The 26708-nt window shown below is 45.0% G+C and overlaps 2 protein-coding genes across 4 annotated transcripts in view; one reads left to right on the forward strand and one right to left on the reverse strand.

The window, feature by feature from the left end:
* SP9 (Sp9 transcription factor) overlaps positions 1–10739 on the forward strand; it is a 101878-nt gene extending 91139 nt beyond the window's left edge. For 2 of the 3 annotated variants that reach the window (XM_064373406.1, XM_012462355.2), the window contains one exon: positions 6636–10739. In XM_064373406.1, coding sequence (XP_064229476.1) covers positions 6636–8063 — 1428 coding nt within the window. In that variant the 3' untranslated portion in view covers positions 8064–10739. Of the gene's footprint in view, positions 1–5584; positions 5650–6635 lie in introns of those variants that run through there. The other variant, XM_012462354.2, reaches the window with a different exon arrangement.
* A 7774-nt stretch (positions 10740–18513) lies between these two features.
* CIR1 (corepressor interacting with RBPJ, CIR1) overlaps positions 18514–26708 on the reverse strand; it is a 44008-nt gene continuing 35813 nt past the window's right edge. Inside the window, exons 9-11 of the mRNA XM_064372770.1 lie at positions 22021–22127; positions 21084–21169; positions 18514–19634 (exon numbers count right to left, since the gene is read on the reverse strand). Of these exons, the coding sequence (XP_064228840.1) occupies positions 18986–19634; positions 21084–21169; positions 22021–22127 (842 nt within the window). The 3' untranslated portion in view covers positions 18514–18985. The remainder of the gene's footprint in view (positions 19635–21083; positions 21170–22020; positions 22128–26708) is intronic.

Here is a 26708-nt window from a genome sequence, read left to right on the forward strand (position 1 = left end):
AGATGGCGCTGTTACTCCAGTCTCAGTTCTACAGGGGAGGGAAGAAAGGGGGTGTTAGTGGGGCTATTTGCTGTTCATTTTTTTCCCCAATCTCTCTTCTGAATCAGTCACTGATGAATGAGCAAAGCCCATGTGGCGATTTATAGATTATTGTGGACTGAGGATCATTTTGTTAATATCAGAGAAGAAACTTTCCTTACTTGCATCCCCTGTGTTTGTATTTACAGTAAAAACTTCCTTAGTTACAAACTGATATGCTTTTAGCCATACTTTTTTTTTTTTTTAACTTATTTTTAATAGAGCAACATCAGGAGTTGTGATAGGAAATAACCATCGGGGAGGGGTGTGCTAACGGCAAGGGAGGAAAAGCCAGACTATCCAAGAGGGTCCTGGAGGTATGCCTACTCACATGTTTAACATCTTGTGGTTGTAGTGCCTTTTCCAAGCCCTGGAGGGAGGAGGAAAGAGTTGGAAGCCTCCTCAAACCTGCCTATGAAAGGCTAAAACTGAGGAAACTGGTACCCTGGCTAGGAGAAGCTGACTAATGATCAGAATCCTCTGGCCTCTGGCTTTTCTTGATATTAGAGTCTGTGTGAAAAGATTGCTTTAATATCTCCAAAGTTCCATTAGAGTTGGCTGAGACAATACATGTGCATCATTTTGGTAGAGATGCTCTTAAAAAGAAGAAAGGCACTACAGAATGCTGCATTTGCTTAGGTCTAAGACCCTTCTGTGGTAGTTGGTGAGGGAGGGAGGAAAGTAAAACCCCAAGCTGAATAGGCACCCCATAGTTTCCGAGTGATGCAGTAAACAAATCTATGATGCTTGTTGAATAATCTTCCAATAATTGCAGTCATTAAAATCATCACACAGTCTACAGTCACCTTCCTTCCTTTGACACACCAGCCTTTCCCTTAATTGTTAATGCATTTTTGGCTCAGATAAACAGATCGGGGCAAGCTTAAAATACATGGCCCAGATACATCTAGTTGTGTAACAAACGTTTGGACTGTACTTAATAGACTAGGGGTTTTCAATTTCTTTAGCAGACCTTACAGAGGCAAGAAAGATTTGCATCTTCTACCACTGCTAAATGGCAGTGACGCCTCTTAGATACAGAAAAAAAGATGAAAGTCCCATTGGCCTATTGATTCTTCCTGGCTCTTTCATTTGCAAGGGTTGGGCTGGAATTAGCACATTATAAAACAAATACGAAATGAAAGCTCAACAGAAACTGTGGGAGAGTTTCTTAATTTTCAATTAATTTTCTCCATCCATTTGATCTCAACAACTGGTGCTTTAAAAAAATATAAATATGTGTTAACTATAAAAGATTCCCTTCTAATCAAAGGCTGTATTTCATTTTCACCCACTGACAAGACTCCAACTGTGGGAAGGATTCACCTGACTCAACAGGCACTATGGACCTTCCTGGGCTTCCTTCTTCCTTGCTCATGGCAGGCAACGTGGGTACACAAGGACAGCTTTTTCTTTTTTTAAAAACTCAAGTTATTAATGTATCTCCCCAACTCCCACACCGTGCTGACCTGATAATCACTGCTCTAGTGAAGATCATGCAAATGAAAAGCATAATTAATTGCACAAATGATTTAAAAAGGATCGCTGTGGCTTAGGAAATAAATAAAGGCAGTTGGGAGGACAGGTCAGATTTTTATAGGCTGGGCTCCCATCACCCCCCACCCCCCACCCCCCAGGCCTCCTGGTCCTGGTGGTCCAGACTTTGACTGACTGCAGCCAGCCTGGCCAAGGCGAGCATTTTCTGTTCCTCCTCCCCCAACGCCTCCCCTTCAATGGTATTCTGGAGTCCCCCAACTCCACCTCACCTCCCCCTACCCCACCTCACCGCACCCCAGTGGCATATATCTGCTGCTAAATTCTGCTAGGTTAAAGCTCCGGGGAGACTGGGTAGCCACCTAATATTTAACCAGCTAGTATATTGAGTTATTCAGAAAATAACTGGTCCTCCCAGTTGCCACTCTGCTTCCTTTGCATGAGGGAGAAGCATTTTATCTGTGGCTTAGGAGGTCCAATCCTTACGATCAGAGCTAATGACTGAATTGTTTCCCTGGTTTTGCCTTCTAAACACAGCAACTTGAGCAGTTGCTCAGATCAAAGCTTTCGGGAGAGGCAAGATGGGAGAAACAATATTTGTTCAAAGGAAGTGAACTCTTCCCTTTAATTACCCTATTCTTCCTTATTAGGATTCGTATTGAATTTTTTTGCAAAAAAATTATGTTGATTTAACCATAGTGTATTTATGATGTAAATATATTCCAAGATGAAAACGTCACGGATCAATTGTAAAGGACCCGGATACATAATTTTAAAAAATCAGTTTCAGTGTATATGAGGTTCTCACCCCACTTTCGCTGCTCAGTCAGATTTGTTTATGCAGAATCGACATTTAATAGTGCTAATTGCACTCCAGTTAAATTGCCCTGATTGCAGAAAGGGAAGCAATTTTCGTGCTCTCTGTCTGGGTTTGGAAGAAATTGTTTTATATTCACCTCTTTATAAAGAAGTGGAGATAAGGCACCGGGGCCTTTGCACAAATTGCACTTAGGGGCTGACTGGCAGCATTCAGGCGCTATAATAGAGCATTATTTGGCCGTTTTGAATAATGTAAAGCGTTTGCTGAAAGCTATTCTCCTGAAAATTGCTTTAACTTTTAAAAGGGTGATGATTCACTCCAAACCAGGCCTTTGTTACATTGTCATTATTTCCCCAAATGTTTTAACAGTCAGCTCAACACTTTAGCATAACACATTGATCTTTGTTTAAAAACTAGATTTTTTAGAGGATAAAAAAAAAAAATCTGTCAGACGAAAAAAATCTGGACTTCCTCCGAAAGATTTCCTTGGGGCCCCACCTTAGAGTTGAAGTGGCCCGGGTGTTTGCCTGCATTAGTTTGGAAGATTTCCCTAACTTTTATTGTGATGGAGACGCGTGTATCTAAAGGAATATGCGAGTGCCCACGTCTAGAGTCTGACAGCTGGAACTACGGGGAAACGGCGAAAGGGGGAAGGGAGAGAAGCCGAGGGGAGGAGGAGAAGAGGAAGGCGAGCAAGGCGCCGGGAGCCCGAGGTGCCTGCAAGAACTGTTTTAAATGGTTGGCTTGAAAATGTCACTAGTGCTAAGTGGCTTTTCCGATTGTCTTATTTATTACTTTGTCAGGTTTCCTTAAGGAGAGGGTGTGTTGGGGGTGGGGGAGGAGGTGGACAGGGGAAGCCTCGGAGCTTCTCTTCCCCGGGCTACACTGGGTGAGTCGGAAACGCCTCGCTGCCACTTAACAATCCCTCTATTAGTAAATCCACGCGGAGACTCTATGGGACGCCGAGGACCAGTGTCTTCTTCCAGAGCAGAAGTCACCTGTTGGGAACGACTCCCGGGTCCCCCTGCTGGGCTTTCCAGCTGTTCCAGGCGGCCTGATTTCTCCTCCACCCTCCACCCCGCGTCCCCCAGAGACTTTTCACACTTCCCCACCCCCATTTCCACCTCAGTCTCCCAGGGCACAGCACTTCATTGACAGCCAGAAGAGCCTTCTCGTTCTCTACTCTTCTGTCCCTTCTCCTCCTCTGTGCTTTCGCCACCTTAAAAAAGAGAAATAAAAAATAAAAAAAGACAAACCATTCCGAGGAAAAGTATTTTAACAGGAATCCAAGAAAGCGACCCACATAGTCCCCACCCACGGAGCGCGCCAAGATGCACCCAGGCTCCATCACAGGGCCGAGAGCAGTGCCACGCTGGTCGTACTGTTGGGTCAAGAGATCTTGCAAAAGAGGAGAGAAAACACGGAAGCACAGTTCCACGTCCTTGTCACTTGCATCCGCTCCAAGACAACTCGTCGTTTGCACCCAAGCATTTGGGGTTGATAGTTGAATTTTTTTTTTTTTTTTTCCTAAGAAACAGGGTGTGGGTTTAGTGGGGAATGTGCTACATTAAAACCAGTGCCCAGGTCTGTCCGAGGGCGCGCTGGTATTTCTGGTTCAAAAACAGCTTCTGGCTACCCTGGAGAAGAAAGAGAAAGCGGGGCCCAGAAAGAGAAAAACAAGCAGTTCAGCGGTTGCTGGGGGACTCGAAGCTTCACCTTGGGCTGTTTGAGGACACCTCTTTACACACTGACAAGGTCCAAGGAGGACTTCAGGATGCTTCCAGCCTGCAAAATGTGGAGGCGTCCATGTGTGGCCTGGTCCTCCGCCCTCCTGGGTGACAGTCCTGGAAAGGTTTCTCACGCACGTCCGTGAAAGCAGGACACTAAGGGGGAGCCCACTTCTTAACGCGGCGCACTTGCCCTACAGAAGAGCCTCTAGGCCCTGGCGGTCTGGAGTGGGAGTGGGTTGGAGCTGGGACAGGAAAACTGCACTCCAGGATGAAACGCGACGTGCAAATCTTCACCGGGTTAAACAAACAGCCGAGCAAGCTGCAGCTTCAGCGGAGGTGGAGGTGGGGGCGGAAGCCGCTCGCGCCGGTCTCTGTTTCCAAAGTTGTTACAATGTGAAAATAAGCGGCTTCGTGCAGCGTGTTGTATGGGCTGATGCCTCCCACCCCCACACCAGCCCCCAGCAAAACCCGGCAGATAATCAGCACATCCCACTGTTTAGTCATATTTGACAACTGGGTTAACCTGGTATCTAAGCGCTGGCGAAACCGTACAAAGGGTGCCCTCAATTACCACCAGAAGCCTCTAGAGTGAGTGGCACTTGTATTACCCCCCGGGTCAGAGGCCAGAGCGACAATTAGGAAGTCACTTACACCGCTGGGGGGAAATGGCGGGATGCAGCAGGCTCCAGGACTTCCCAACAAATCTGTGGGTGTAAACCTGTACATAGAGGCCTATTTCGCTCCTCTCGGAGGAGCTCTCTCTTCGCGCCCCTCCCCAGTGTAACTGTGAGAGTAACACTGAATCTAGTGGAATAAAGAATTGGGTAGAAGACACACGAAAATAATAAAAGTCACAAGCAAGAATGATAGATACGAGCTGAAGTTGTGCTCTTTAGGCAAGAGCCTGGACACACAAAGTGACCGCTGACATTTCTGTCTCCACTTGGGCCTTGCTGGTGCGGCCTCTGCTTCGAGGTCTCCTCCCCTCCTGTCTCCTTTCCTACAAGTGGGGAGTCGAGTAGGACTGTCAACCCTAACTTGCAAAATCTCGGGGTGGCTTGTGTGTGTGTGTGTTGGGGGGGTGCCTGTGGCTGGGTTTCATTGGTACTTAAACCTGGCTTGGTGCGTGTGTGTAAATTTTTAATTGCACTGTAATTTCTTCAGTCCCCAGCCCGCCCCCGCCCCCCCCCCCCCAGCATGCCCCCCTGCCCACCCCCACCCGCAGTCCTAGCTTGCGGACTTGACTGGCACGCGCCAGGAGCCCGGGCTCGGGCCCCTCGGCGCGTCTGATTGGCTGCGGGGCAGCTCCCGTCTGCTCTGCCTGCGCCCTCATTGGGCGAGAGGCACAGCCAGCGGCACTTCAAAGCGGGTGCTCCTCGCACTTAGGCTGAGTTTAGCCGGCGGGAGCCCGGAGTCCGGGGAGCCGCGCGGGACCCAACCAGTTTTTCAGAGCAGCCGTTACGCTCAGCCCCGCTCCCAGCCTCGCTGCGCAGCCAGAGACCTGCTATGGCCACGTCTATACTCGGGGTAAGTCGCAAGCGCGGCAACTCCTTTGCTTGTTTTAACCGGAGTAATTTTTCGTTATGGCTTCTGGGGTCTGCGGCTCCCGAGAAACTGTTGCTGCTGGACTGCAGCTTCAGCTTCTATTTAGCACTTTCCACAATTCTGGGACTGATTTTTTCCCAAGTTTTTGGAACCCAGCAGATGCCTTTGCAAGAAAAGGCCTTCTTAAGCAAGTCCTTTTTTATTTTGTTTCAAAGAAAAGCTAGAGGTTTCTTTTCTTCCCCTGGTGATTTATACCCCATCCCCCGCCTTGCTTTGGGGGTTGTTGCAATTACGCGACAGAGGTGTTTCCAGAAAACAGTCTTAATCGTTTTGCAGTCCATCTAGTCAGGCTAATAAACATTTACATTTCCGCGGCTCCCCAATTCACCCGTGACTTTGAAATACGTCGCTGGCCGCTTATCCTCGGATTGTTGTTTTCATAATCGCTGTGTTTGTGTGTGTGCGTAAACTTTAAAACCAAACGTTTTCTATTTAAAAGTCAAGTCTTAGCCACCCTGGAGTGCTGCAAGTTTCGCCGGTCCCTGGCAGCTGTTTCAGCCGCCTCCGCCCTCACCTGGTGTTTGTTGTCTCTGTGTTTACCTTCGTGCTTCACCCCGAAGGGCGACTTGGGGTTTTCTGGGAGAGGAGCCGGTTTACGGCGACAACCAAAGTCCGGTTGTGGGCAGGGTTGTAGCGATTGAGGCGGGGAACCGGAGGCATCTTTGATTTATAGGCTCAGCGAAGAGCAACTTTCCGGCGCCCAGACCTTCGTCCCTGTGATCGCCCCTGCCCCGCGCGGGGCACGGCGACTCCTCTGCGAGCGAGTCGGGAGGAGGCGCGAGCCGGGGAGCCACGGCCCCCCGGGAGCCGCCGCAGGGGACGAGGCTGCTCACGGGTGCACTTTGTTTCTTCCCCACTTCCTCCTGCCCCCCTCCTCCTTGCTCCCTGCCCCATCCCACCCACTCTAGGAAGAGCCGCGCTTCGGAACGACCCCGTTGGCCATGCTGGCAGCGACCTGCAACAAGATCGGCAACACGAGCCCGCTGACGACGCTGCCAGAGTCGAGCGCCTTCGCCAAAGGCGGCTTTCACCCCTGGAAGCGCTCCTCGTCCAGCTGCAACCTCGGCTCCAGCCTCTCCGGTTTCGCCGTGGCCACCGGGGGCCGTGGCTCTGGCGGTCTGGCGGGCGGCTCGGGCGCAGCCAACAGCGCCTTCTGCCTGGCCTCCACGTCGCCCACGTCGTCCGCCTTCAGCAGCGACTACGGCGGCCTCTTCTCCAACTCGGCGGCGGCCGCGGCGGCGGCGGCCGGGGTGTCCCCGCAGGAGGCGGGTGGCCAATCGGCCTTCATCTCCAAGGTGCACACGACGGCGGCCGACGGCCTGTACCCGCGCGTGGGCATGGCGCACCCGTACGAGTCGTGGTACAAGTCGGGCTTCCACTCGACGCTGGCGGCCGGCGAGGTGACCAACGGCGCGGCGTCGTCGTGGTGGGACGTGCACAGCAGCCCTGGCTCGTGGCTGGAAGTGCAGAACCCCGCTGGGGGGCTCCAGAGTTCGCTGCACTCGGGCGCCCCCCAGGCCTCGCTGCATTCGCAGCTGGGCACCTACAACCCCGACTTCAGCTCGCTCACGCACTCGGCCTTCAGCTCCACGGGCCTCGGCTCCTCCGCCGCCGCCGCCTCGCACCTGCTCTCCACCAGCCAGCACCTGCTGGCCCAGGACGGGTTCAAGCCGGTGCTGCCCTCCTATTCGGACTCCAGCGCCGCCGTGGCAGCCGCCGCTGCCAGCGCCATGATCTCGGGCGCCGCGGCCGCCGCCGCCGGGGGGAGCTCGGCACGCTCTGCCCGTCGCTACTCAGGCCGCGCCACCTGCGACTGCCCCAACTGCCAGGAGGCGGAGCGGCTGGGCCCGGCCGGGGCGAGCTTGCGGCGCAAGGGGCTGCACAGCTGCCATATCCCGGGCTGCGGCAAGGTGTACGGGAAGACGTCGCACCTGAAGGCGCACCTGCGCTGGCACACGGGCGAGCGGCCCTTCGTGTGCAACTGGCTCTTCTGCGGCAAGCGCTTCACGCGCTCGGACGAGCTGCAGCGGCACCTGCGGACTCACACGGGCGAGAAGCGCTTCGCTTGTCCGGTGTGCAACAAGCGCTTCATGCGCAGCGACCACCTGAGCAAACACATTAAGACGCACAACGGGGGCGGCGGGGGCAAAAAGGGCAGCGACAGTGACACGGACGCCAGCAACCTGGAGACGCCCCGTTCCGAATCCCCCGACCTCATCCTGCATGACTCCGGCGTCAGTGCCGCCCGAGCGGCGGCGGCGGCGGCGGCGGCGGCGGCGGCGGCGGCGGCCTCCGCGGGAGGCAAGGAAGCAGCATCTGGCCCCAACGACTCTTAGAGGCCGGGCGAGAGGCGCGAGCACGCGAGCGAGTAGAGACACCAAGAACGAACGAGAGGTTCGGAGGGCGAGCGAGCGGGGGACGGGAGGGCATGGGGCTCCAGTGACGCCCCCGGGGCCCGGGCTGGGCGCGAGGTGGAGCCGCGCGGGGCTCTGGGGCTGCGGTTCGCCCGCCGTACCAGGAGCTCTCCTCCGCCTTCGCGCCCCGATGAGAATCGAACGCGTGGTTCGGAAACAAAAGCGAACCATCCTCCGACACAAACACTTTAAAAACTGTACACCCAGACATACACATACACCGGAGACCCTCAACCACAAGCACGCACACTCGCGCGCGCGCACACACCACTCGCCCAAACTTCTCGAGCGAAGAGCAATACACAGAAAGGCTCTCTTTCCCCACTACCCATCTCCCTCCAACACGCTTCTCTTTCCTTTTCTCAAAAACAAGCCACCACCCAGCAAAGGACTGTCAGAACATTTGAAAACAAACGGGACCGATAAAAAAACACCCTTTGTGTGGATTATATTATATATAAAATGCTCCAAGTCCTGCTTGATATCTACTTACAATGAGACTTTTTTTCCTAAAAAAGGAAGCATCAAAAGGCTTAAGGTGAGAAATTAAACTGGAAGTCTAGCGACAGTTTCTCTGTATTTCATAACATCTGTATAAATAGGGTTCAAAAGATTGTGTTCTCTTTTATTTTCTTGTAAATGTTCATTCGAATAGTTTTTTCTTTTTTTTTCTTTTTTTTTTTTTTGGTGAATCCCTGAAATTCAGGGAGGTTTTTTTTAATTTTCTGATGCACTTTGTGAAAGTCAGTATATATGTAAAAGATATTTAAAATGTTGAGTTATCATTTCACTCACAAATACGTAAGTTAAGGTCATCTAAAGAAATTAAATGCGTTTATCTGTATGAAGAAAATCTTGACATCATATTTTCATTTTTGGTATTATTAAAGGACTCTGCACAATACAGTTCCTTTTTTTAAAATCCTGTTTCCCCCTCAATAACCTTTTCGTGGGTCGATTTTTTTTGGTTTGTTTTTGTTTTTTGTTTGGGAAAAAATTTCCTTAATGTTAGTTGTAGGTAATGTAAAATTTATGTGGGTTACAAAAGCCATACTACATATACGTTTCTGAGAAGTCAAAATTATTTATTTGTATATCAACAGTGGAAATTAAATTGGGTTATAAGGACTTGTAGTTCTATTACTTAATGTGAAGGCTCTCAAAAGGTGACATTTTAAAACTCTGGATCGCCTAAATGCAAAGGTCATTGGCAGCTTTAACTGGGGAGGTGCCTAAACCTCTGGGAGGGGTCAGAGAAAACTCTGGTGGTTTTGTTTGTTTTTAAAAAGTGATTTAAAAACAATCTGTGAAAGGAAAACGCTTTTTAAAAAGAAGTCTTTTAGCTCCCAGGGCCCTGTATGTTGGGAAGCAACTCAAGGGAATAAATCGCTAGAGTCAATACCCCGGAAAAGACATTTCATGCCTAAATGAAAATCTTGTTAAATGTTATTAATTTTGACTTAGAGCACACAGCAGCCCCCTGTGCCTTGTATTCCCTTATTAGGGATTCATGTCTTATCAAATATCTAATTAATCTCCTAGACATCATTTGTTCTGGCCAACTTTATCTCAGCTGGTCCGCGGGGAAAACTCCAAATATTCTCTGTGACAAAGCTCCCTTGAAAATCTTTTTAATTGTCTAAATTAACTGCACCAAATTTGCATGTCAAACGGTAAAGGGCAACCTGAGATAAAATGTAAACGTTTTAAAAGCCCCCAAACTAAGCACTTGATTTGATAACTAGGCTTTTTAATGTTATGGAAGACAACTGCTCCTTTCCTTTTCAAAGACGGCTGATCTATGCAAATAGTGAATTGGAAATGCCTAGGTCCCCGCGCCGTCAAATGGCCCTCGCAGGTTATTTGAATATCAGTGGCGCTGCTTCTGAAAAGGTTCAAGGATGCTCTCTGACTTCTTTGTGATTACTCAGTGCGGCGTCTTATTCTGAAGAAAAAAACTCAGGAATAATTAAAGGCTGGGATCAGGCCTGGGAACACATTTGGGACAGGAATCTCATTTAGACAGTCTCTTTCAAAATAAGGCACAGTTAAATTGACCAGAAGGCAATTATTGAAATGAAAATTATTTTCACTCTCTTTGTCTTCTGACCACCAACTTAACAGCCCCAGTTTAAAAGAGGGAGAGACAAAAAGAAAATTGGTAAATGAGATAATTTCGCAATTCGAAAAAACGTTAATTTAGAAAATAAACTACATATTTACAGAATAAAAATATTTCTAAAAGACTTCCCACACAAGAGGAAATACAAGCGAAGCCAGCACCAACATAATTTTTTTCCCATTTTTGATGACTGTCCGCCTTGGGAATTTGAACGAAAGTTTTGATTTTTAGGAAAGAAAAAATAAATTCTTGTAATTAACAATCAGCAAATTGTTTTCTCGGAAACTGTTCTGAAACACCAAGTCGCAAAGTAGCGATGAAACAGAACGAAGGTCCCCAGCAGGGAGTTTGCAGCATGACGTTCAAGGGCCTCTTCCTCCTCCTTGCGCACCGTGCAGCCAGGCTGCCCTGCTCTTCTTCCTCGAGTTTTTCTTCAGCCATTTTCTCTCCCGGCTCATGCTGTTCATAACCGGGAGCCCCCCACTCCCCACGCGCCTCTGGTTGGGGGATGGTCTTCTGGAGAACCGGCTGGCAGCGGCGCGTTTTCTGCAGGGGTTTCGGGCCGGGGCGCTGGAGCCCAGAGGGTGCCTGGCGCGTTTGGGGGCCGCGGGCTGGCGGCGCGGAGTAGAGGGTGTAGTGAGTCTCCCGAGGAACGCGGGCGCCCGGGCGTCGGGCTCAGGCAGCTTTGTTTCTCGTTGATAATAAAGGCAGATCAAAGGGCCCGGCCGTGCAGGTCCCGCTGACCGCGCGGCTCCCTCCGCAGGCCAGTGATCAAGGCCTGTGCGCGCTGCCTCTGCCCCGCGGGTCAGCGGACGTCCATCACCCAGGCTCCTGGGAGTGGCGGGCGGTAGCCCCGGCCAGAGCGTCCAGCCGGGAGACAGCAGTGCGCAGAACCTGAGCTCGGAGGGAGTGGGGCCCCGGTGCCCCGGCTGAAGCCAACCGGAGAAAACAGGGCCCAGGCCTCCTGACCGCCCTCCTCTCAGCCCTAGGCGCCCCTGGGGGCGCGGGGAACCTTGACCCGAGCGGGTGGCGACCGGCCGGCCGGGGATGACCAAATTGGAGACAGCGCGCGTGGGAGGAGAGAGCCCCCCGAACTAGAACACAAGTTCGGTCCCCAACTGCGGTGGGATCCCGCCTCCCCAGGGCCACCTCGGGGTTCCCGGGGGCCTGGGTCTCTCCGGCTCAACGGCCAGGGACCCAAGGGCAGAGGTGGGCAGCGGCTTGGAGGTCGGTGGGGTGGGGGCCGCGGCCTGGGGATGCAGAGTCCCGCCCAGGCCAGAGTGAGGACAGCGCGATTTCGAGTCCCTGGGTTTCCCCGGTGTTTCCTGTCCCGTAGCTTCCAGCGCAACAGAGAAACGAAGACCAAATTTTCCTCGGCCCAGCGCCCACCCTGCCACGATCCGCACCATCCTCCGGCGTTTCTTTTTCTGACGCCAGTTTTCTCCCCTTGGACTGAATTGGATTCTACCTGATGAGGAAAAAGAAAAAGAAAAGAGAGATTTTCTTTCTTCAAGGAGGGAAACTACATTATTTTGACGAGATTAGATTGTGCACCTGAATGGCGCGTCTGGACCTTCGTCAAATCGTTACAAGTCGTGTAAAATTGAATTTCTTTTTATTCAGATGGAAACTTTATTTATTTTAACTCTAATCTTATTTGCATCTATTATCTGTATTCACCAAGGCTCTCTTCCACTACAAAAATGCAGATGAAGTAAATCTCACATAAATCCCGCCCATTTGTGTAATTGGTATACTAAGTGTTTATTTTAAGTGAGAATAATTTAGCTACAAATTTTCTTAAGGAATAACATTCTTAACACATTAAAAAAACTGAAAACTCTGATTTGCTTTTATGTTTGACAGTAGCTCTTGATTCCCATAAGAGGAGCTTAGCGAGTGCGGCTCGCTGGCGCCATCTAGAGCTCCAAGGCGGAAAGGCAGCCGCCTGCCCGGCTCGCGGCTGTCAGCGCGGGGAGACCAGCTTTTGCCTCGAGCAGCAGCAACCCAGCGGATTCTGCGAAGAAACGCGAGGGTTTGCGTTCCAGCGGGGAACGAGCCCTGCTCTTGGGGGTGGAGAGCACTGCTTAGCAGTGGCTTCTGGGCAAGAGGGTCATTTCTGGAACGTGCTAACTGAAAATCGCAACAAAACAAAATAACGACCGCTTGGCCCTGGTCTAAGAATTGTCGCATTTAACATCCTTTTCAAGGCAACTTCAGGGTCTTCCAATTTAGAGTTGAGAACACTGAGCGCTGTCGGCGGCGACGTGGACCCCGCGATGTGGGGACCCAGCTGTAGACTCAGACTCCCACGACCCTGCATCCGCGGCTCCCGTCCCGCAAGGCCCGCGTGGACCATCCAGGGCCGGCTGGAACCAGGCCGATGCCAGCAGGCCACCAAACCATCCCACCCCACCACCCCCTGTGGACATTCAGGGAAGGCAAGGGACCCGTTGCTTTCGAAGCCGGAACCCGAGGCGGGCCGGAGTAGCTTTCTGCCTCGCCCTCGTCCTCCGGCCGCCACCCCAGCCCGAGTGGGGTGCGGGGGGCGGCCAGGCAGGCAGGAGCCGGGTCGGGCTAACAGGGCCTCCGAGGGCGGCGAGAAGCCCCCAAGCCCTCCTCCTCAGGCCTCCCCGAAGGGTGCGCACACCATCCCGGAGCAAACCAGCCCCTTTTGTCCTCACCTTTTCCCTTTGAAACCCAAATATGAGAGTGAGTAACCGTCGGGGGTGTTGGCCAATTTTCTCCCCTCTGAGTGCCTTGCCCTCCCCCCGCCGCCCCTTTCCCTCCTCTTCGCAGTCCACTATCTCCCCTACCCCAGCCGGTCCTCAGACTGCCCGGAGTGACTTCCTTCTCCTCTTTTGTGTCCTCCACCCCCCCAGCGCGTATTTATTGTATTTTAATTTAAAAAGCGACACCTTCAAACCCTGCGCCTGAGGCGGCGGAGGCGCCGTAGCCCGCAGCAGGGAGAGCCCAGCCAGGGCGCCTGGGCGCCGGGATCCCTGAACTCTCGCGGGGGAGATGTGGCGCGTTTCTGGGGACTCGCAGCCACCTTCGCGGCGGGTAGCTCGGCTGGGTTTGTATTTGCTGTTTTAATACAAACCCCGCCGCACTGCCTGTTTCAAAGATGTGCTAATTACTACTTGGATAGCAGGGCGCAAAGTCCTTGTCCATTTCCCAGTACAAAGTAGGTTGCTAGAAAATTTGAAATTGCCTTTCAGCCTAAAGCTGCCTTACCTGAATGTCATAATTACAGTAATTATGTACATCCAAATTACATGCTAATTAAATTAGAATCAAATCGTTCTAAATCGAAATCAAATGAGGTAGTGAAGAATTAATCAATGACAACATAAATAGAGAGCTTCCTTCAGAGATATTTATTGTAACGATACAAGGAGGAATTTGATCTGAAAAAGTCACCTGTTTGTTTACTTTCAAATTAGTAATCAGTTATTATCCCTTCTCCGTAATTTTAACCGTTCAGTGTTATTTACCCCCCACCCTTCCCAGACGTTGGAGTGTATAGAAATATGTATGAGGTAAATACATACAGATATGCCTCCTCCACATAGTGTTGATATAAATATAGACTGTGTGTTTGCAACTCCAGTTAAGGAAAAGGTTTCAGAATGTCCGTGGGGACACGTCTCTCCAGGGCCCGCTGTCGAGGACCCGGAAAACCGCAGCCCCTAAAAGTTCTAGATTTTCCAAAACCCCTACACCGTCTTCCTTTAGAAATCCATATTGGGGATTTTGCATTGTTTTGCAGGCAAATAACCATTTATGGGTGATTTCTTTATTTATAAAGGAAATGCAAAGTGAGAGGGTGTCTCCCCAAGTCCGTACTCTGCTTGCGGATTGCTGACGAAAGTTGTTATCGTCCTGTTTGTCCCAGGAGCTTCATAAAGCGCCCTCTTCACCTGTGGAGCCGGAGCTGCTAGAACAATTTGCTCTCATTCCTGACTGCTGGAGGCGAATCCGCCTTCCGACCTGCGCGGGGGAACCGCGCCAGAGGCCCGGCAAGCTTAGGCGGGGACTGGCAAGGCCCTCGGTGGGCAAGCCCCGGGCGGAAAGGCCTGAGAATTGCTTCAGGGGGTGGCTTGGGCCAATGGGGGCCGAGGGAGCGGCGCAGAGGGCCGGCCTTCCCCGCCGGACCTTGTGAGTCGGGTGTCAGGCGGCCTCCTGGCGCGGGAGGCGCCTCTGCTAGGAAGGGTGTGCGCCCCCTCATCCTCGGCCTCCCCATTTGGATTTGGGGTGTGTTCGCAAGGTTGCCAGACCCGCATCCAGAGGGAAAGCACCGGAGCACGCGGGAGGGGGCGTCGCCTCGGACGGGAAGGGGCGACTCCAGCCAGAATTCATCCCGCCACCCTACTCCACCCCCTTCCGGCTTCCTTTAGGTTTAGGGCGACGTCCTCCTGCTGTAAGAGGAAGGAAGCCCCGCTCTGTGAGCCCCGGAGCCCTCGGACCTCCACTTCTGTCCACCCCCTCGCGAAGTCCTTCAAACGGTAGGGGCTGGGGAAACGCGGCTCTCAGCGGCCCCCGCTTTCCCAAGCCTTAGACTTTCCCCGGTCTAACTTGTTCTCACAACTTTTTAAAGGCCTTTCTCCTTTTTGATCAGAGAATGCCCCCAAGGCTTGCAGGTATTGCATGTTTTTATCTCTTTTCAATAAATGATAAGTATAGTAGAGGTTTTCTTTTTCAGAAAACCTAAATAAGATTTTCAAATATCCTTCAGCTGCTGAATATTTTAAAAATATCTTTCAGCTGCTTCAGGCCCTAACGCTGCTTTCTTCCTGGTCTTAGTCCGGGGTGTGGAGCTGCGGTCCTCCGGAGCTGCCTCCACCTGCGTCTTGGCCCAGTCGTCATTAGGTAAGGAGAAGAGTGAAATGGCTCAGGTGGATTTTGAACTCTTTGAGCTTCAATGCCAAAGCATACGAAATGTTCAGTGATTAAAACTGGGAAACGCCTGCTTCCAGCAGCGTGGAATGATTTGATTCTCTATCAGCAAGCAGTCTCATGGAATCACAGCAAGAAAGGTCTCTCCAAGCCTTTCAGATGAAAAGCTTTCTTAAGACTACAGCCCTCTGGTTCAAAACAAGATCTCCATCTTACAATGCAAGGTAAGTAGACTTGCCACTACGCTGCAGAAACCTCTGCCCATTTTGGCCTTTATTAAAATGAATTAGGACTAATTTACTACGGAGACGTTCAGATAAACAAGTTCTAACCTAGCAACTTGATCTTTCCTGGTTATTTATGAATCGACAGCACCTCCTACAGGAATTAATTTGCTAGTGTCATGTTAAATGTTAGGAGACTTCCCAGGGGGAGAAATGCCCGCAAAATGTGTCCTATGCCTCGTGCAGTTCCAGGTTCATGGATAAGTAAGAAATGTGTAGGTGTACCAAGATTTCTTTAAAGGAACTTCTCTATGATGTGTAAGAATGACAAATTTCACCAGACTGGTTTTCTAAAAAATGTCTCCGGTGAGGACTTCTGTTTGGGTTCTTAAGTCATAGATTCATTAAATCTGGAGGACTCTTCTTGAGCTTTAGGTACTTAGAGGAATCTCTACACATACTAGACGTCCTTTTTATTATGAGGTTCATCTTAGAAGGTTCATCTCCTTGGTTTTTAGCTTACATTTCAAAAGCAAAAGTAGAATTGCCTAATATAAAATAACTTCCAATTATTTTCTCCATCATTAGGGTAGGTCGAACACATTAGCTGATGAGCCTCTTTAAACCTGTTTATCATGGTATGATTTTGTGTGAAAAATGCCTCTCTTCTGTTTTTAAGTTTACGAAGTTAGAATGCTAGTTCATTAGGGCTGTTGAGCACCCTTGGGTAACCAAGGCTGAACGCCAAACAGAAAATCAACATCTTCCATAACTACATGGAATTTTTTCTCAGAATTAGATGGGTAAAAATATTGGGGCTTTTGGCAGTACTGTATAGTTTCTCAATCCTAACAATAAGGATAATTAAATCAGAGACCAGGCCGGGCGCGGTGGCTCAAGCCTGTAATCCCAGCACTTTGGGAGGCCGAGGTGGGTGGATCACGAGGTCAAGAGATCGAGACCATCCTGGTCGACATGGTGAAACCCCGTCTCTACTAATACAAAAAAAAAAATTAGCTGGGCACGGTGGCACGTGCCTGTAATCCCAGCTACTCAGGAGGCTGAGGCAGGAGAATTGCCTGAACCCAGGAGGCGGAGATTGCGGTGAGCCGAGATCGCGCCATTGCGCTCCAGCCTGGGTATCAAGAGCGAAACTCCGTCTCAAAAAAAAAAAAAAAAAAAAAAAAAAAAATCAGAGACCAAAAAAATTCTCACGGCCACTTTATAAAGTTAGCAGTGGACTACATTGGCCAAGCATGGTGGCTCATGCCTATAATCCCAGCAATTTGGGAGGCTGAGGCAGGTGAATTGCTTGAGCTCAGGAGTTCAAGACCAGCCTGAGCAACATAGCAAGACCTCATCTATGGATTAAAAAAAAAAAAAAAAAAAAAGTGCACCATGTTTTGTGAGTCAAATGAAAGAAGTATAAGAAATAACATTTAATTCATTTTAAATTACAGGATGCATTTCAGCATCTCTCTTCATGAACACTATTGCTTCGGAAACGCTTTAAGGCAGTAAGTATTGCATAGGTTTTGACATTATAAAAAATTATAAAGTCTAAAAAGGCATAAGGTAGAAAATAATCACTGCAACACTGATGAACTCAAGGTGTAAATTAGGAGTCTATCAATTTCAAATGCATGCTTTCTAAGTGAAGGGATATTTGAGGTGTGCTGTAAGTTAGTAAACAATACTGTGGAAGGGATTCAAGTTCCTCCCCTCTCCATCTTAAAAATCTAAATAATCAAGGGTTGCTTACCCCTTCACTTTTTATTAAATTAGAGGACATTTGTTTTCCGTGTGTGCATAGACAAGGTAAAGACATATATGTCAGACCATATGGAGTGATTTTACTTCTTTCAGATAGGAGTTATTTGCTCTCTTACAGAATTTATGAAATTGTGACTGCCAGTGATCAAAACCATCTAGTATTTGTTTTGTATTAAATAGCAGACGTTTAAAAAAAAAAAACACTGATAACAAAAATACTTGTGTCCAAGATGTGAAGTATGTTTTTTTTGGAGCTGCATGTTACTTGTGACTTATAACAGTTCTTCCTGTAGTTTTTCCCTTACCCTATCCTTTGAAACACAAGGGAAAACTTGCAGCTAAATTTAAATATGCCTTATATATCTATACTGGCGAAATATATAAAAATCGTTTGCATTGTTTCATTTGAAGTAAAATCTCCCCCCATCACCCGTCACTGGCAGGATCAACCAGGTATGAAGTAAAATCTTTAATAGTTGTATGCCTGTAATAGAAGGGCCATTTGTAGAAGGCAGAACAGTCCCTCATAGATGCACGTGTCCTAACCCCTGGAACCTGTGAATGTTACATTACACAGAAAAGGGGAATTAAAGTTGCAGATAGAATTAACATTGATTTTAAAATTGGGAGATTACTGCATGATATTCAGGGGCCTGATGTAATCACAAGGGTCCTTAAAATTGGAAGAAGGATGCCAAATGTCAAAGTGTCAGAATGATTAGATGTGATAAGGACTTGACTCTTGTTAGCTTTGAAAATGGAGCAAGGGGGCCAGATGCCAAGAAATGCAGGCAGCATCTAAAAGCTGGAACAGGCAAGCAAACATACTTTCCCCTTAAGCTTCCAGAAGAAACACAATTCTACTAACAACACCTTGACTTTAGCCCAGTGAGACCTATGTCAAATGTCTGACCTCTAGAACTATTAATACAGTTGGACTTTTTTTCTTTTTCTGATAGGGAGTCTTGCTCAGTTGCTCACACTGGAGTGTGGTGGCGCGATCTTGGCTCACTGCAGCTTCCGCCTCTGCCTCCCGGGTTCAAGTGATTCTCCTCCCTCAGCCTCCCAAGTAGCTGAGACTACTGGCAGATGCCACCACACCCAGCTATTTTTTTTGTATTTTTAGTAGAGTTGGTGTTTCACCATGTTAGCCAGGCTGGTCTTGAACTCCTGACCTGAAGTGATCCACCCGCCTCAGCCTCCCAAAGGGTGGGATTACAGGCGTGAGCCACCTCGCCTGGCTCAGCTGGACTGTTTTAAGTTTGAGGTAATCATCTGTATGCCAGCATAGAAAACTAATATCCAAATGTAAATAGTTTATTCTATAGAAAAAACACCAAAAGAGGCTTAAAAGTCTGAAAAATTAATCCGTTGTTTAATTCATACTAGTGAATTTGAATGATTTTACACTTTGCTTCAAGCAAATTCAAATCCTAGAATAACAAATTTGAATTGAAAAAAATTAAATTATACCCAGTACTGTCATTCTTTTAATGATGTTTCAGAACAAAGAAAATGTCACAGAGTTATATGCAGTTTTTATCTGGTATATGGCACAAGAAACAGTTACCAACAGAAAATATTTCTACAGTCCCAAAATAGCTTACTTACAAATATTTGCAAAATTTGTTCTTATGGTACTCAGGTAGTTTTAGACTTGAATTGACAGTTTACAGAGATGAAAAATTAAAATTGAGGTTTTTTTTTTATTAGAAAGACAATAGTACATAATTTAGCCCTTGCTAAAGGTATTCAATAAAAGTGTGGAGATATTTTATTCCCAGGTAACTGTCACATACAGTCTTTATTCTCTTTCTACTTCCACTTCATTCTCTTTGTGTCACTTTAGCATGCTTCTCTCCTGGGTGCTCTCTGTACATTTTTTCCCCTCTGTATACATTTATGCCATGGCTTCTGGTGTCATTTCTTCTACTTTGCTCTTCAGTGGGACTTCGCTGTGGCCATTTTCTTAACTCCTTTTGCTTAAAACTACCAGGACTTCTGCTCCGGCTTCTCCTGCTCCTTTTATCCCTGCCGTGGCTTCTGCCGCTCCCCTCATTTCTTTCAGAGCCTCTCTTCTCTGGGCTATGATTACGGCTTCTGGACTTTTTGTCAGAATCGGAATGGCTCCGTTTGCTGTTCTCCCTAGAACTCTCGTGTTTTAAGAACCTGGGCTTTTCCTTGGCTTTTTCCTTGTTATGGTGACTGCTGGGAAGTTCTTCATGAAGTTTCCTCTTCTTAGACTTCTCTTCAGAATCACTGCTGTTCTGCCCTGAACACTTGCTTTTCTTTCTTTTCTTCCTTTCTATTTTTTTTCCTTTATTGTCACTCTCACTCTCACTACTGCTTTCTGAAGTCTCAGTAGAGGAAGAGGAAGAGGATTTATGTTTTTTGTGTTTACTTCTGCTCTTCTGAAGCTTTTTCTTCTTTTTTCTATCTTTTTTCTTTTTTTTCTTCTCCAGTCGATCTAATTTCCTGTAATTGGGAAATAGTAACAGACTGTGAAAAATAGTTATTTCATCAACTGTAAGTACCAACAAATAATTTTGTTTTGTTATTTTTTTAGAAGTTAGTTATTAAAAATGGTATCCATGGTTGGGCACAGTGGCTCACACCTGTAATCCCAGCACTTTGGGAGGTCGAGGTGGGTGGATCACGAGGTCAAGAATTCGAGACTAGCCTGAGCAACATGGAGAAACTCCGTCTCTACTAAAAATACGAAAATTAGCCGGGCATGGTGGTAGGTGCCTGTAATCCTAGCTACTCAGGAGGCTGAGGCAGGAGAACTGCTTGAACCTGGAAGGCAGAGGTTGCAGTGAGCCAAGATCGTGCCATTGCACTCTAGCCTGAATGACAGAGTGAGACTCTGTCTCAAAAAAAAAAAAATGGTATCCATATATGAACTCATTGTTTACTAAATGACAACTCATTTTCTTCCTTTAAAATTATTCAAGGCATTTATACATTAAATTAAAAAATTAAATGCATTAGCCAATTTTCTGACTACAATGGTAATGAGTACTATTTTGTTAAATTCTTACTGAGTTAGAACTTGAAATTATATAGCACTCTAAATGGTCATCCTTATCTAAAGAAACCTGTGAAAGGTGTATAACCTTTCACATCTTTCAGTTGGACCTACTATAAAAGCAAATATATAACTATAATCAGATGAAAAATTAATTTTATGTACTATTTTACAGTATATAAATATTAAACATTACATTATCAAAATTCCAGAGAATATTCTCCAGAAATTGAGTAAGAGTACAGATGAAACTTTTGAAATACTGGTTTTATAAAGTAATATAGTTAATACTTGTTTTTAACAATTGTTTTATAAATAATTAGGACAATTCTATTAAAATGTTCTGAATTTCTAAACTTGTTTATATGGTATGTTTGAGTTACTCTGAAAATAAGTCTCTAGGTTCTGTCTAGTGATTCTCAAAACACTACATACTGAAGACATCATGAGCTCCCTCTATTGGACTCAGCAAACATTTCTCGGATTCTTTAATTCGGAGGTAGTCTGTTGAACAAAATTCACGTTTACCTTAAATTTAAGCATTCTTTCTGCATTTCTCATAAAATTTTACAGAACATTAAAAAAAGGCCAAAAACGTTTTCTAAGAACAAATTGTTTGCAAAGATACATAAAAATCTCTTTTGAAAAGTAAAAGCTACAAATTAAACATTCTGAAAAGTGCAATAGTTTTGTGGTATAATCTGAGTATACAATCTTACACTCATTTCCATGTTACTGAAAAGAAAGACAAAATTGTATTAGCTATGAGTGAAGAATAAATGAATGTGATGTATGGATTACGTACCTTCAGGAGCTCTTAGGATCAGAGTTGAATAAGATACTGAGATGAAACATAAGGAAAAAATAAATCTATTAAATATATACTTTTAAATTACCTGAGAAGTTTCTGTTTTTGTTTGGTTGTTAGTGACTTTAAAAATTCAACTTCTGGATCTTCTTCACCCTCACTTGCAACATACTCCTGAGTCAACAAAGACATCATTAAATTGCTAGATTTCACAAAAGGTCATTATCAGATAGGAAAGAAAAGATTTATAAATAAGATTTGTAACAGGGACACACTGTAGGTGAATATGATGTTTTAGATTGGAAAATGGGAGGGAATTAGAAACATTTTTTGTAGTCTACTTGCCAAAGTGGATCATAAGGCACTAAGAGGTTAACATGACTGCTTTGCCAGCATTAGGAAACTTTTCCAGGAAAAGGATCATAGACAAACACAGATAAAATGTTTACAGCATGACTTCCATTTTCTATCTCTTGAATTTTAACACTTGCCAGTATATTTTTAATTTAATGAAATATAAAAAAGAAAACTGAGTTTTATAGAAAGGTCAAAATATCCACAATTTTAGCCTTTATAATTTCAACGGCACATTATCAAGTATATAATACAGCCCTTCAAACTCAATCATTTTCTGGATCTATGTACAGTTTAATAAACTAAGTTTAAAATATTTTCTACAATTTTTAGGGGTTTGTTTTTACATACTTCTAACCACTGGTTCTATTTAATGTCACATCAGGAGTAAGTTAGCAGGAAGGAAAACCCAGCAACCTCATCACCAGTTCAGTTAGATATTTTATCCATATAAACTCAGAGGAATAGTTTCATTTATTAAAATATAGGTTTATAAACAATTTCTCATTTAGGTTAAAATAAGCAAAATCAAAATACATTTTGGACATTTTCTTTGCTCTATCTTACTTTCCTATGGATATATGCATATTGGAAAACATTAAGTAGCAATTCACAAGCAATCACATTTAGATTTATAGACATTTTCAGCTTACTGATAAAAAGATCATTACCTGTGATGGATCATTTGCGGTCAAGTTTCTCCCCAGTACGTTTCGTTTTAGTGCAAACCCACTGTTTCTCATCTCCGCTATTAGCTCCGAGGGGTGCATCGATGGCCCTGTTCACAAAAATCACAGTTTGAATGTATCATTTATATCTCTCTACCTTTTTCGGACTCCACAGTAGGAATGCAGTTGAAGCTTTGTTAAGTAAAATCACAGCTAAATCAACTCAATAATCTTCTGCTGAGCAAATAATCAGATATGATTTTCTAAAACAGCAGTCTGGAGATTCAGAATAGAAAATAATTGCATTTTTCTTTACGTGCAAGGGGAGTCTTCTTATGTAACTTTGTCATATTGAAAAAGATACATTTATGTGTTATCTGCTTGGCAGTTTTTAGTACAAAATCAAAGCAAAATATTATAATAAAAAACTACAATTAAACTTTTAGTATTCTCTCAGTAAGAGTTCATTTAAAAGATACATTTTTAAAGGTACATGAGAAATTTATTATCCTCATTTCCATTCAAAATTCCTCATCCTTATTTGTCAAATAACAATGCTGAATACATTGCCATGTGGTTGCTAAACACACACACACACACACACACACACACCCCCCATGGGTAACCATCAAGTACTTTAATTAATCTTGCTTTTATTCCCAGATTTTGGAATTTCTAATTACTAGCTTGGGTTTGTAACAAGCAGTTTTAGGCTGGCTATTGGTGTGCATGTTTTATATTTTTTTTACAGGACACTACACTTCTATTTTTGCAAAATCTCAGACTAAAAAGTGAGTTTTTTGGTCCCAAAATAGGGACTAACAATAAATTTTAAAATTTTTCAGCTGGGAGTAGTGTCTCATGGCTGTAATACCAGCATTTAGGGAGGCCAAAGTGAGAGGATCACTTGAGCCCAGGGGTTCAAGACCAGCTTGGCCAACATGGCAAAACCCTGTCTCTAAATAAATTAATACTTTTTTTAAAGGTTTGCTCCCTACCCTCAAACATAAGGTTTATGTAAGGTAGGAGAGACTCTTACCTCCTTTGGTATATTCCTGTTTCATTTTGTTTTCCCTGCAGGTAGCAAACTAATGACAACATTTCATGGCAGCTATTTAAAGTTGCCAGCCTAAATCACCTATACTGGCTTAAATGAACTACTCCAGCTGATGGATCTGCCATTTAAGGAAGAAAGAGACAGTTACTGCCAACAAGAAGTTCATAAGGGAGGGTAGGGGGATAGAAAAATACTCAGAAATGAATTCTCTAGTTTGTTGCTTAAATACTTTGTCTATTTCTTTTTATTGTTTCATTGGTCTTTTACCACTTATTTGCATGTTCACCTGCATGTCATCATGGAAAGCAAAAGGTAGTTCAAATTTGTTTACCTGTCAATAGGAGCTTTAGTTAAAAATTTGGTGAGAAAAACTCAGTTAAAAGATAACATCTTTTACTGCATTTTCTGGGCTTTACCATTCTATTCATATTACCAAGAACAACTGGATGTTTGCTCTAGGTATTAGGGAGATGATGGGAAAAAACTGTTTATTACTGGAGTATGGGGGAAGTTAATGATGTGATAATTTTAGGAAAAAAACCTTACTTAAAAACAAAAACATCATAAAGTGGCACCTCTGTCTTATTATATTATTTTATTTTAAACCAAGAGGGTTTTAAATTTTTCTTCTATACAAAAGTTTTAATTCCTATACATTACTTTAATGGCCCTTTATTCAGTTTGGTTGCTAATACTGATAATATAATCTTAAAACTGAATTTGAAATATTAATACTGGTTGCCTCTAAATGGCATAAAAGTGTTCATACAATTAAGAGCTTCAAACGAATAATAGAACATTCACTTTGGTGGCTTCTCAAATTTCACATGTAGGAACTTAATTTTATAAAGTAGAAAATATCTCTTCTGAAGTGTCAAAACTACATTTCCTTGTCAACAATTTTATAATACGTCAAATGAATTCAGACAGCAAACTTGTTAAGAATTAGAGTAAAAACCACTCCAATAAAGGGTCACAGAGCTTGGCCATCATGATGAGAGGTTATACTAATTTCATCAGTTTTCATCACAAGGTGGGTAATTTTAATAAGATGTTATAGAAAACATGACTTCTTTACAATACTTCCAACTACTTCAAGAAAATGATCTATTTCCCGTGTCAGAGATTATACAGACTATTAAACATTACTCTTCTAGCATTTATATTTTTCAAACACCCCCACTGAACTCTGTGTAGCATATAAATTTAGCACACTTCCACACTGTATGACTGTAAATACAGTGCTTAGCGAAGTGCTTGACAAATAGTACTTAAAAAAGAGGAACAACTATTATTTTTACCAATAGCTATTCAACTTCCTTATATATAAGAAATTATACATTTTAATATAGATATATTTATATATTTTCTATAAATTTATATATTTATATATTTAGTATATATATTTTTATATATTAAAATACATGTTTTTTGGTAGAGACGGGGTTTTGCCATGTTGCCTAGGCTGGTCTTGCACTCCTGAGCTCAAGCAATCCACCTGCCTTGGTCTCCCAAAGTGCTGGGATTACAGGTGTGACCCACTGCACCTGGCTGCTATCCAACTTTTATGACTATATTATGGTACTTTTCATAATTAAAAAAAATGCTTTTAGTAGTAATACTTTTCACAATCATCTTATTCACATATTTTTTTGTACTTAAACCTTCTGCTATCAACCAAAGTTCTGGGTTTAAAGTCCTAGGTTTAGGAGATGAGACAAGTCAGGTTTAATTAAGATATATTTAGCAAGCATCTTTATACTTTCACAGTATTATGACAGAGGCCATGTAGAGTTACATTGACAGAAATGACTCCAGCTCTTTTGAGAATTCAAAATTTAGTTGATACAACATTATTAGATATGCTGGTAAAATAGATTATACAAGTATGTTCAAATGAAAAATATAATAACTACTTTTATGTAGGGTGCCTTAATAATTTCAATTATAGCTGAAGTTGGATCTTAGAAATTGTTTAACTTAAATTTGCTATGGTAGAATAATACTAGAGAATTCAGAGAGAGGGCATTTGTTCTAAAATGCAGATTTGTGAGGGTTCCTTTCTAGATCATCTCAGCCAAGCCTTCACAGCATGAAAACCAATGTGCCAACTTAGAAAAGCAGGTCCACTGAAGAAACTGCTTTCAACATTCACTTATTTTACAAACTTTTCTTTGCTGAGAGATGGACAAGTGTCAAAATACCAACTGTGTGTAGTTCCATGTTCTGATTGGATCCAGGCATTTTCTACGGGAAAAATACCATGAAATCAGAGTATCAGAGAAGAAAAATTCCCAGCAGGTAAATTATGGCATATAGAATTATGTGTGTAAAGAGAGTAATGTATTTACTAGGAGTATTCACTTTTATAGAACAAAACCAATGAAAAGTAAAAAAAGAATGTCCTGTTGTAAAATAGGCATTTTCTCAAAGAATAATATATAAACTCAAAAGTTCTGGCTACGAGGAAATGCCATACAACTAGTATGGCAGTCCCGGGGGAATGCCACAATGGCACAGGAGGGAGACTAAAGCTGAAGGCAGACATGTGCGTTTCACTGCAAACACTAGGTCCTTCTGCTCCATTCCAAGTTCATCATTCTTTTCAAATAATGCATTATCACCTACAATTCTATGGCATTAAGTAGGAGAAAAAGGGGCAGTGAGTTGTAGGTTAGGTAAGGCTGAATTAGAAATGCCTTTCCTGGCCAGGTGCAGTGGCCCATGCCTGTAGTCCCAGCACTTTGGGAGCCAGAGGCAGGTGGATTGCCGGAGTCCAGGAGTTCAAGACCAGTTTGGGCAACATGGTGAAACCCTGTCTCTACAAAATACAAAAATTAGCTGGCTGTGGTGGCACACATGCCTGTAGTCCCAGCTACTAGGGAGGCTGAGGTGGGAGGATCACTTCAACACAGGAGGTTGAGGGTGTAGTGAGCTGTGATCTCACCATTGTACTCCAGGCTGAGCAACAGAGTGAGACCCTTTAAAAGAAAGAGAGAAGGCCAGGTGCGGTGGCTCACGCCTGTAATCCTAGCACTTTGGGAGGCTGAGGGGGGTGGATCACGAGGTCAAGAGATCGAGACCATCCTGGTCAACATGGTGAAACCCCGTCTCTACTAAAAATACAAAAAAAATTAGCTGGGCATGGTGGTGCATGCCTGTAATCCCAGCTACTCAGGAGGCTAAGGCAGGAGAATTGCCTGAACCCAGGAGGCGGAGGTTTCGGTGAGCCGAGATCGCGCCATTGCACTCCAGCCTGGGTAACAAGAGCGAAACTCTGTCTCAAAAAAAAAAAAAAAGAAAGAGAGAGAGAAATGCCGAGCAACAGAGTGAGATGAAAGAGAGACAAAGAAAGAAAGAGAAAGAAAGAAAAAAAGAAAAAGGAAAAGAAAGGAAAGAAAGAAAAGCCTTTCTCTCCGTCTTCCAAATTTAACACAGTATGTACTTAACTTACAGCATGCCACTGTTGGCTGAAACTAAATTGCTACCCTCAAGTGAATATGGTTTTGCTTCCTATTACAATTACAATGATGATCTATTTTTTTCCCTTCTCATCGTGTGTGTGTATGTGAGAGATTTAACTTTATACCATGGAAAACCACAAACCTACATCATACAACTTTAACAATTAACA

The sequence above is a fragment of the Aotus nancymaae genome, unplaced genomic scaffold, assembly GCF_030222135.1.
Source record: "Aotus nancymaae isolate 86718 unplaced genomic scaffold, 86718_ANA_hifiasm-v0.15.2.pri h1tg000008l, whole genome shotgun sequence".
Lineage (NCBI taxonomy): Eukaryota > Metazoa > Chordata > Mammalia > Primates > Aotidae > Aotus > Aotus nancymaae.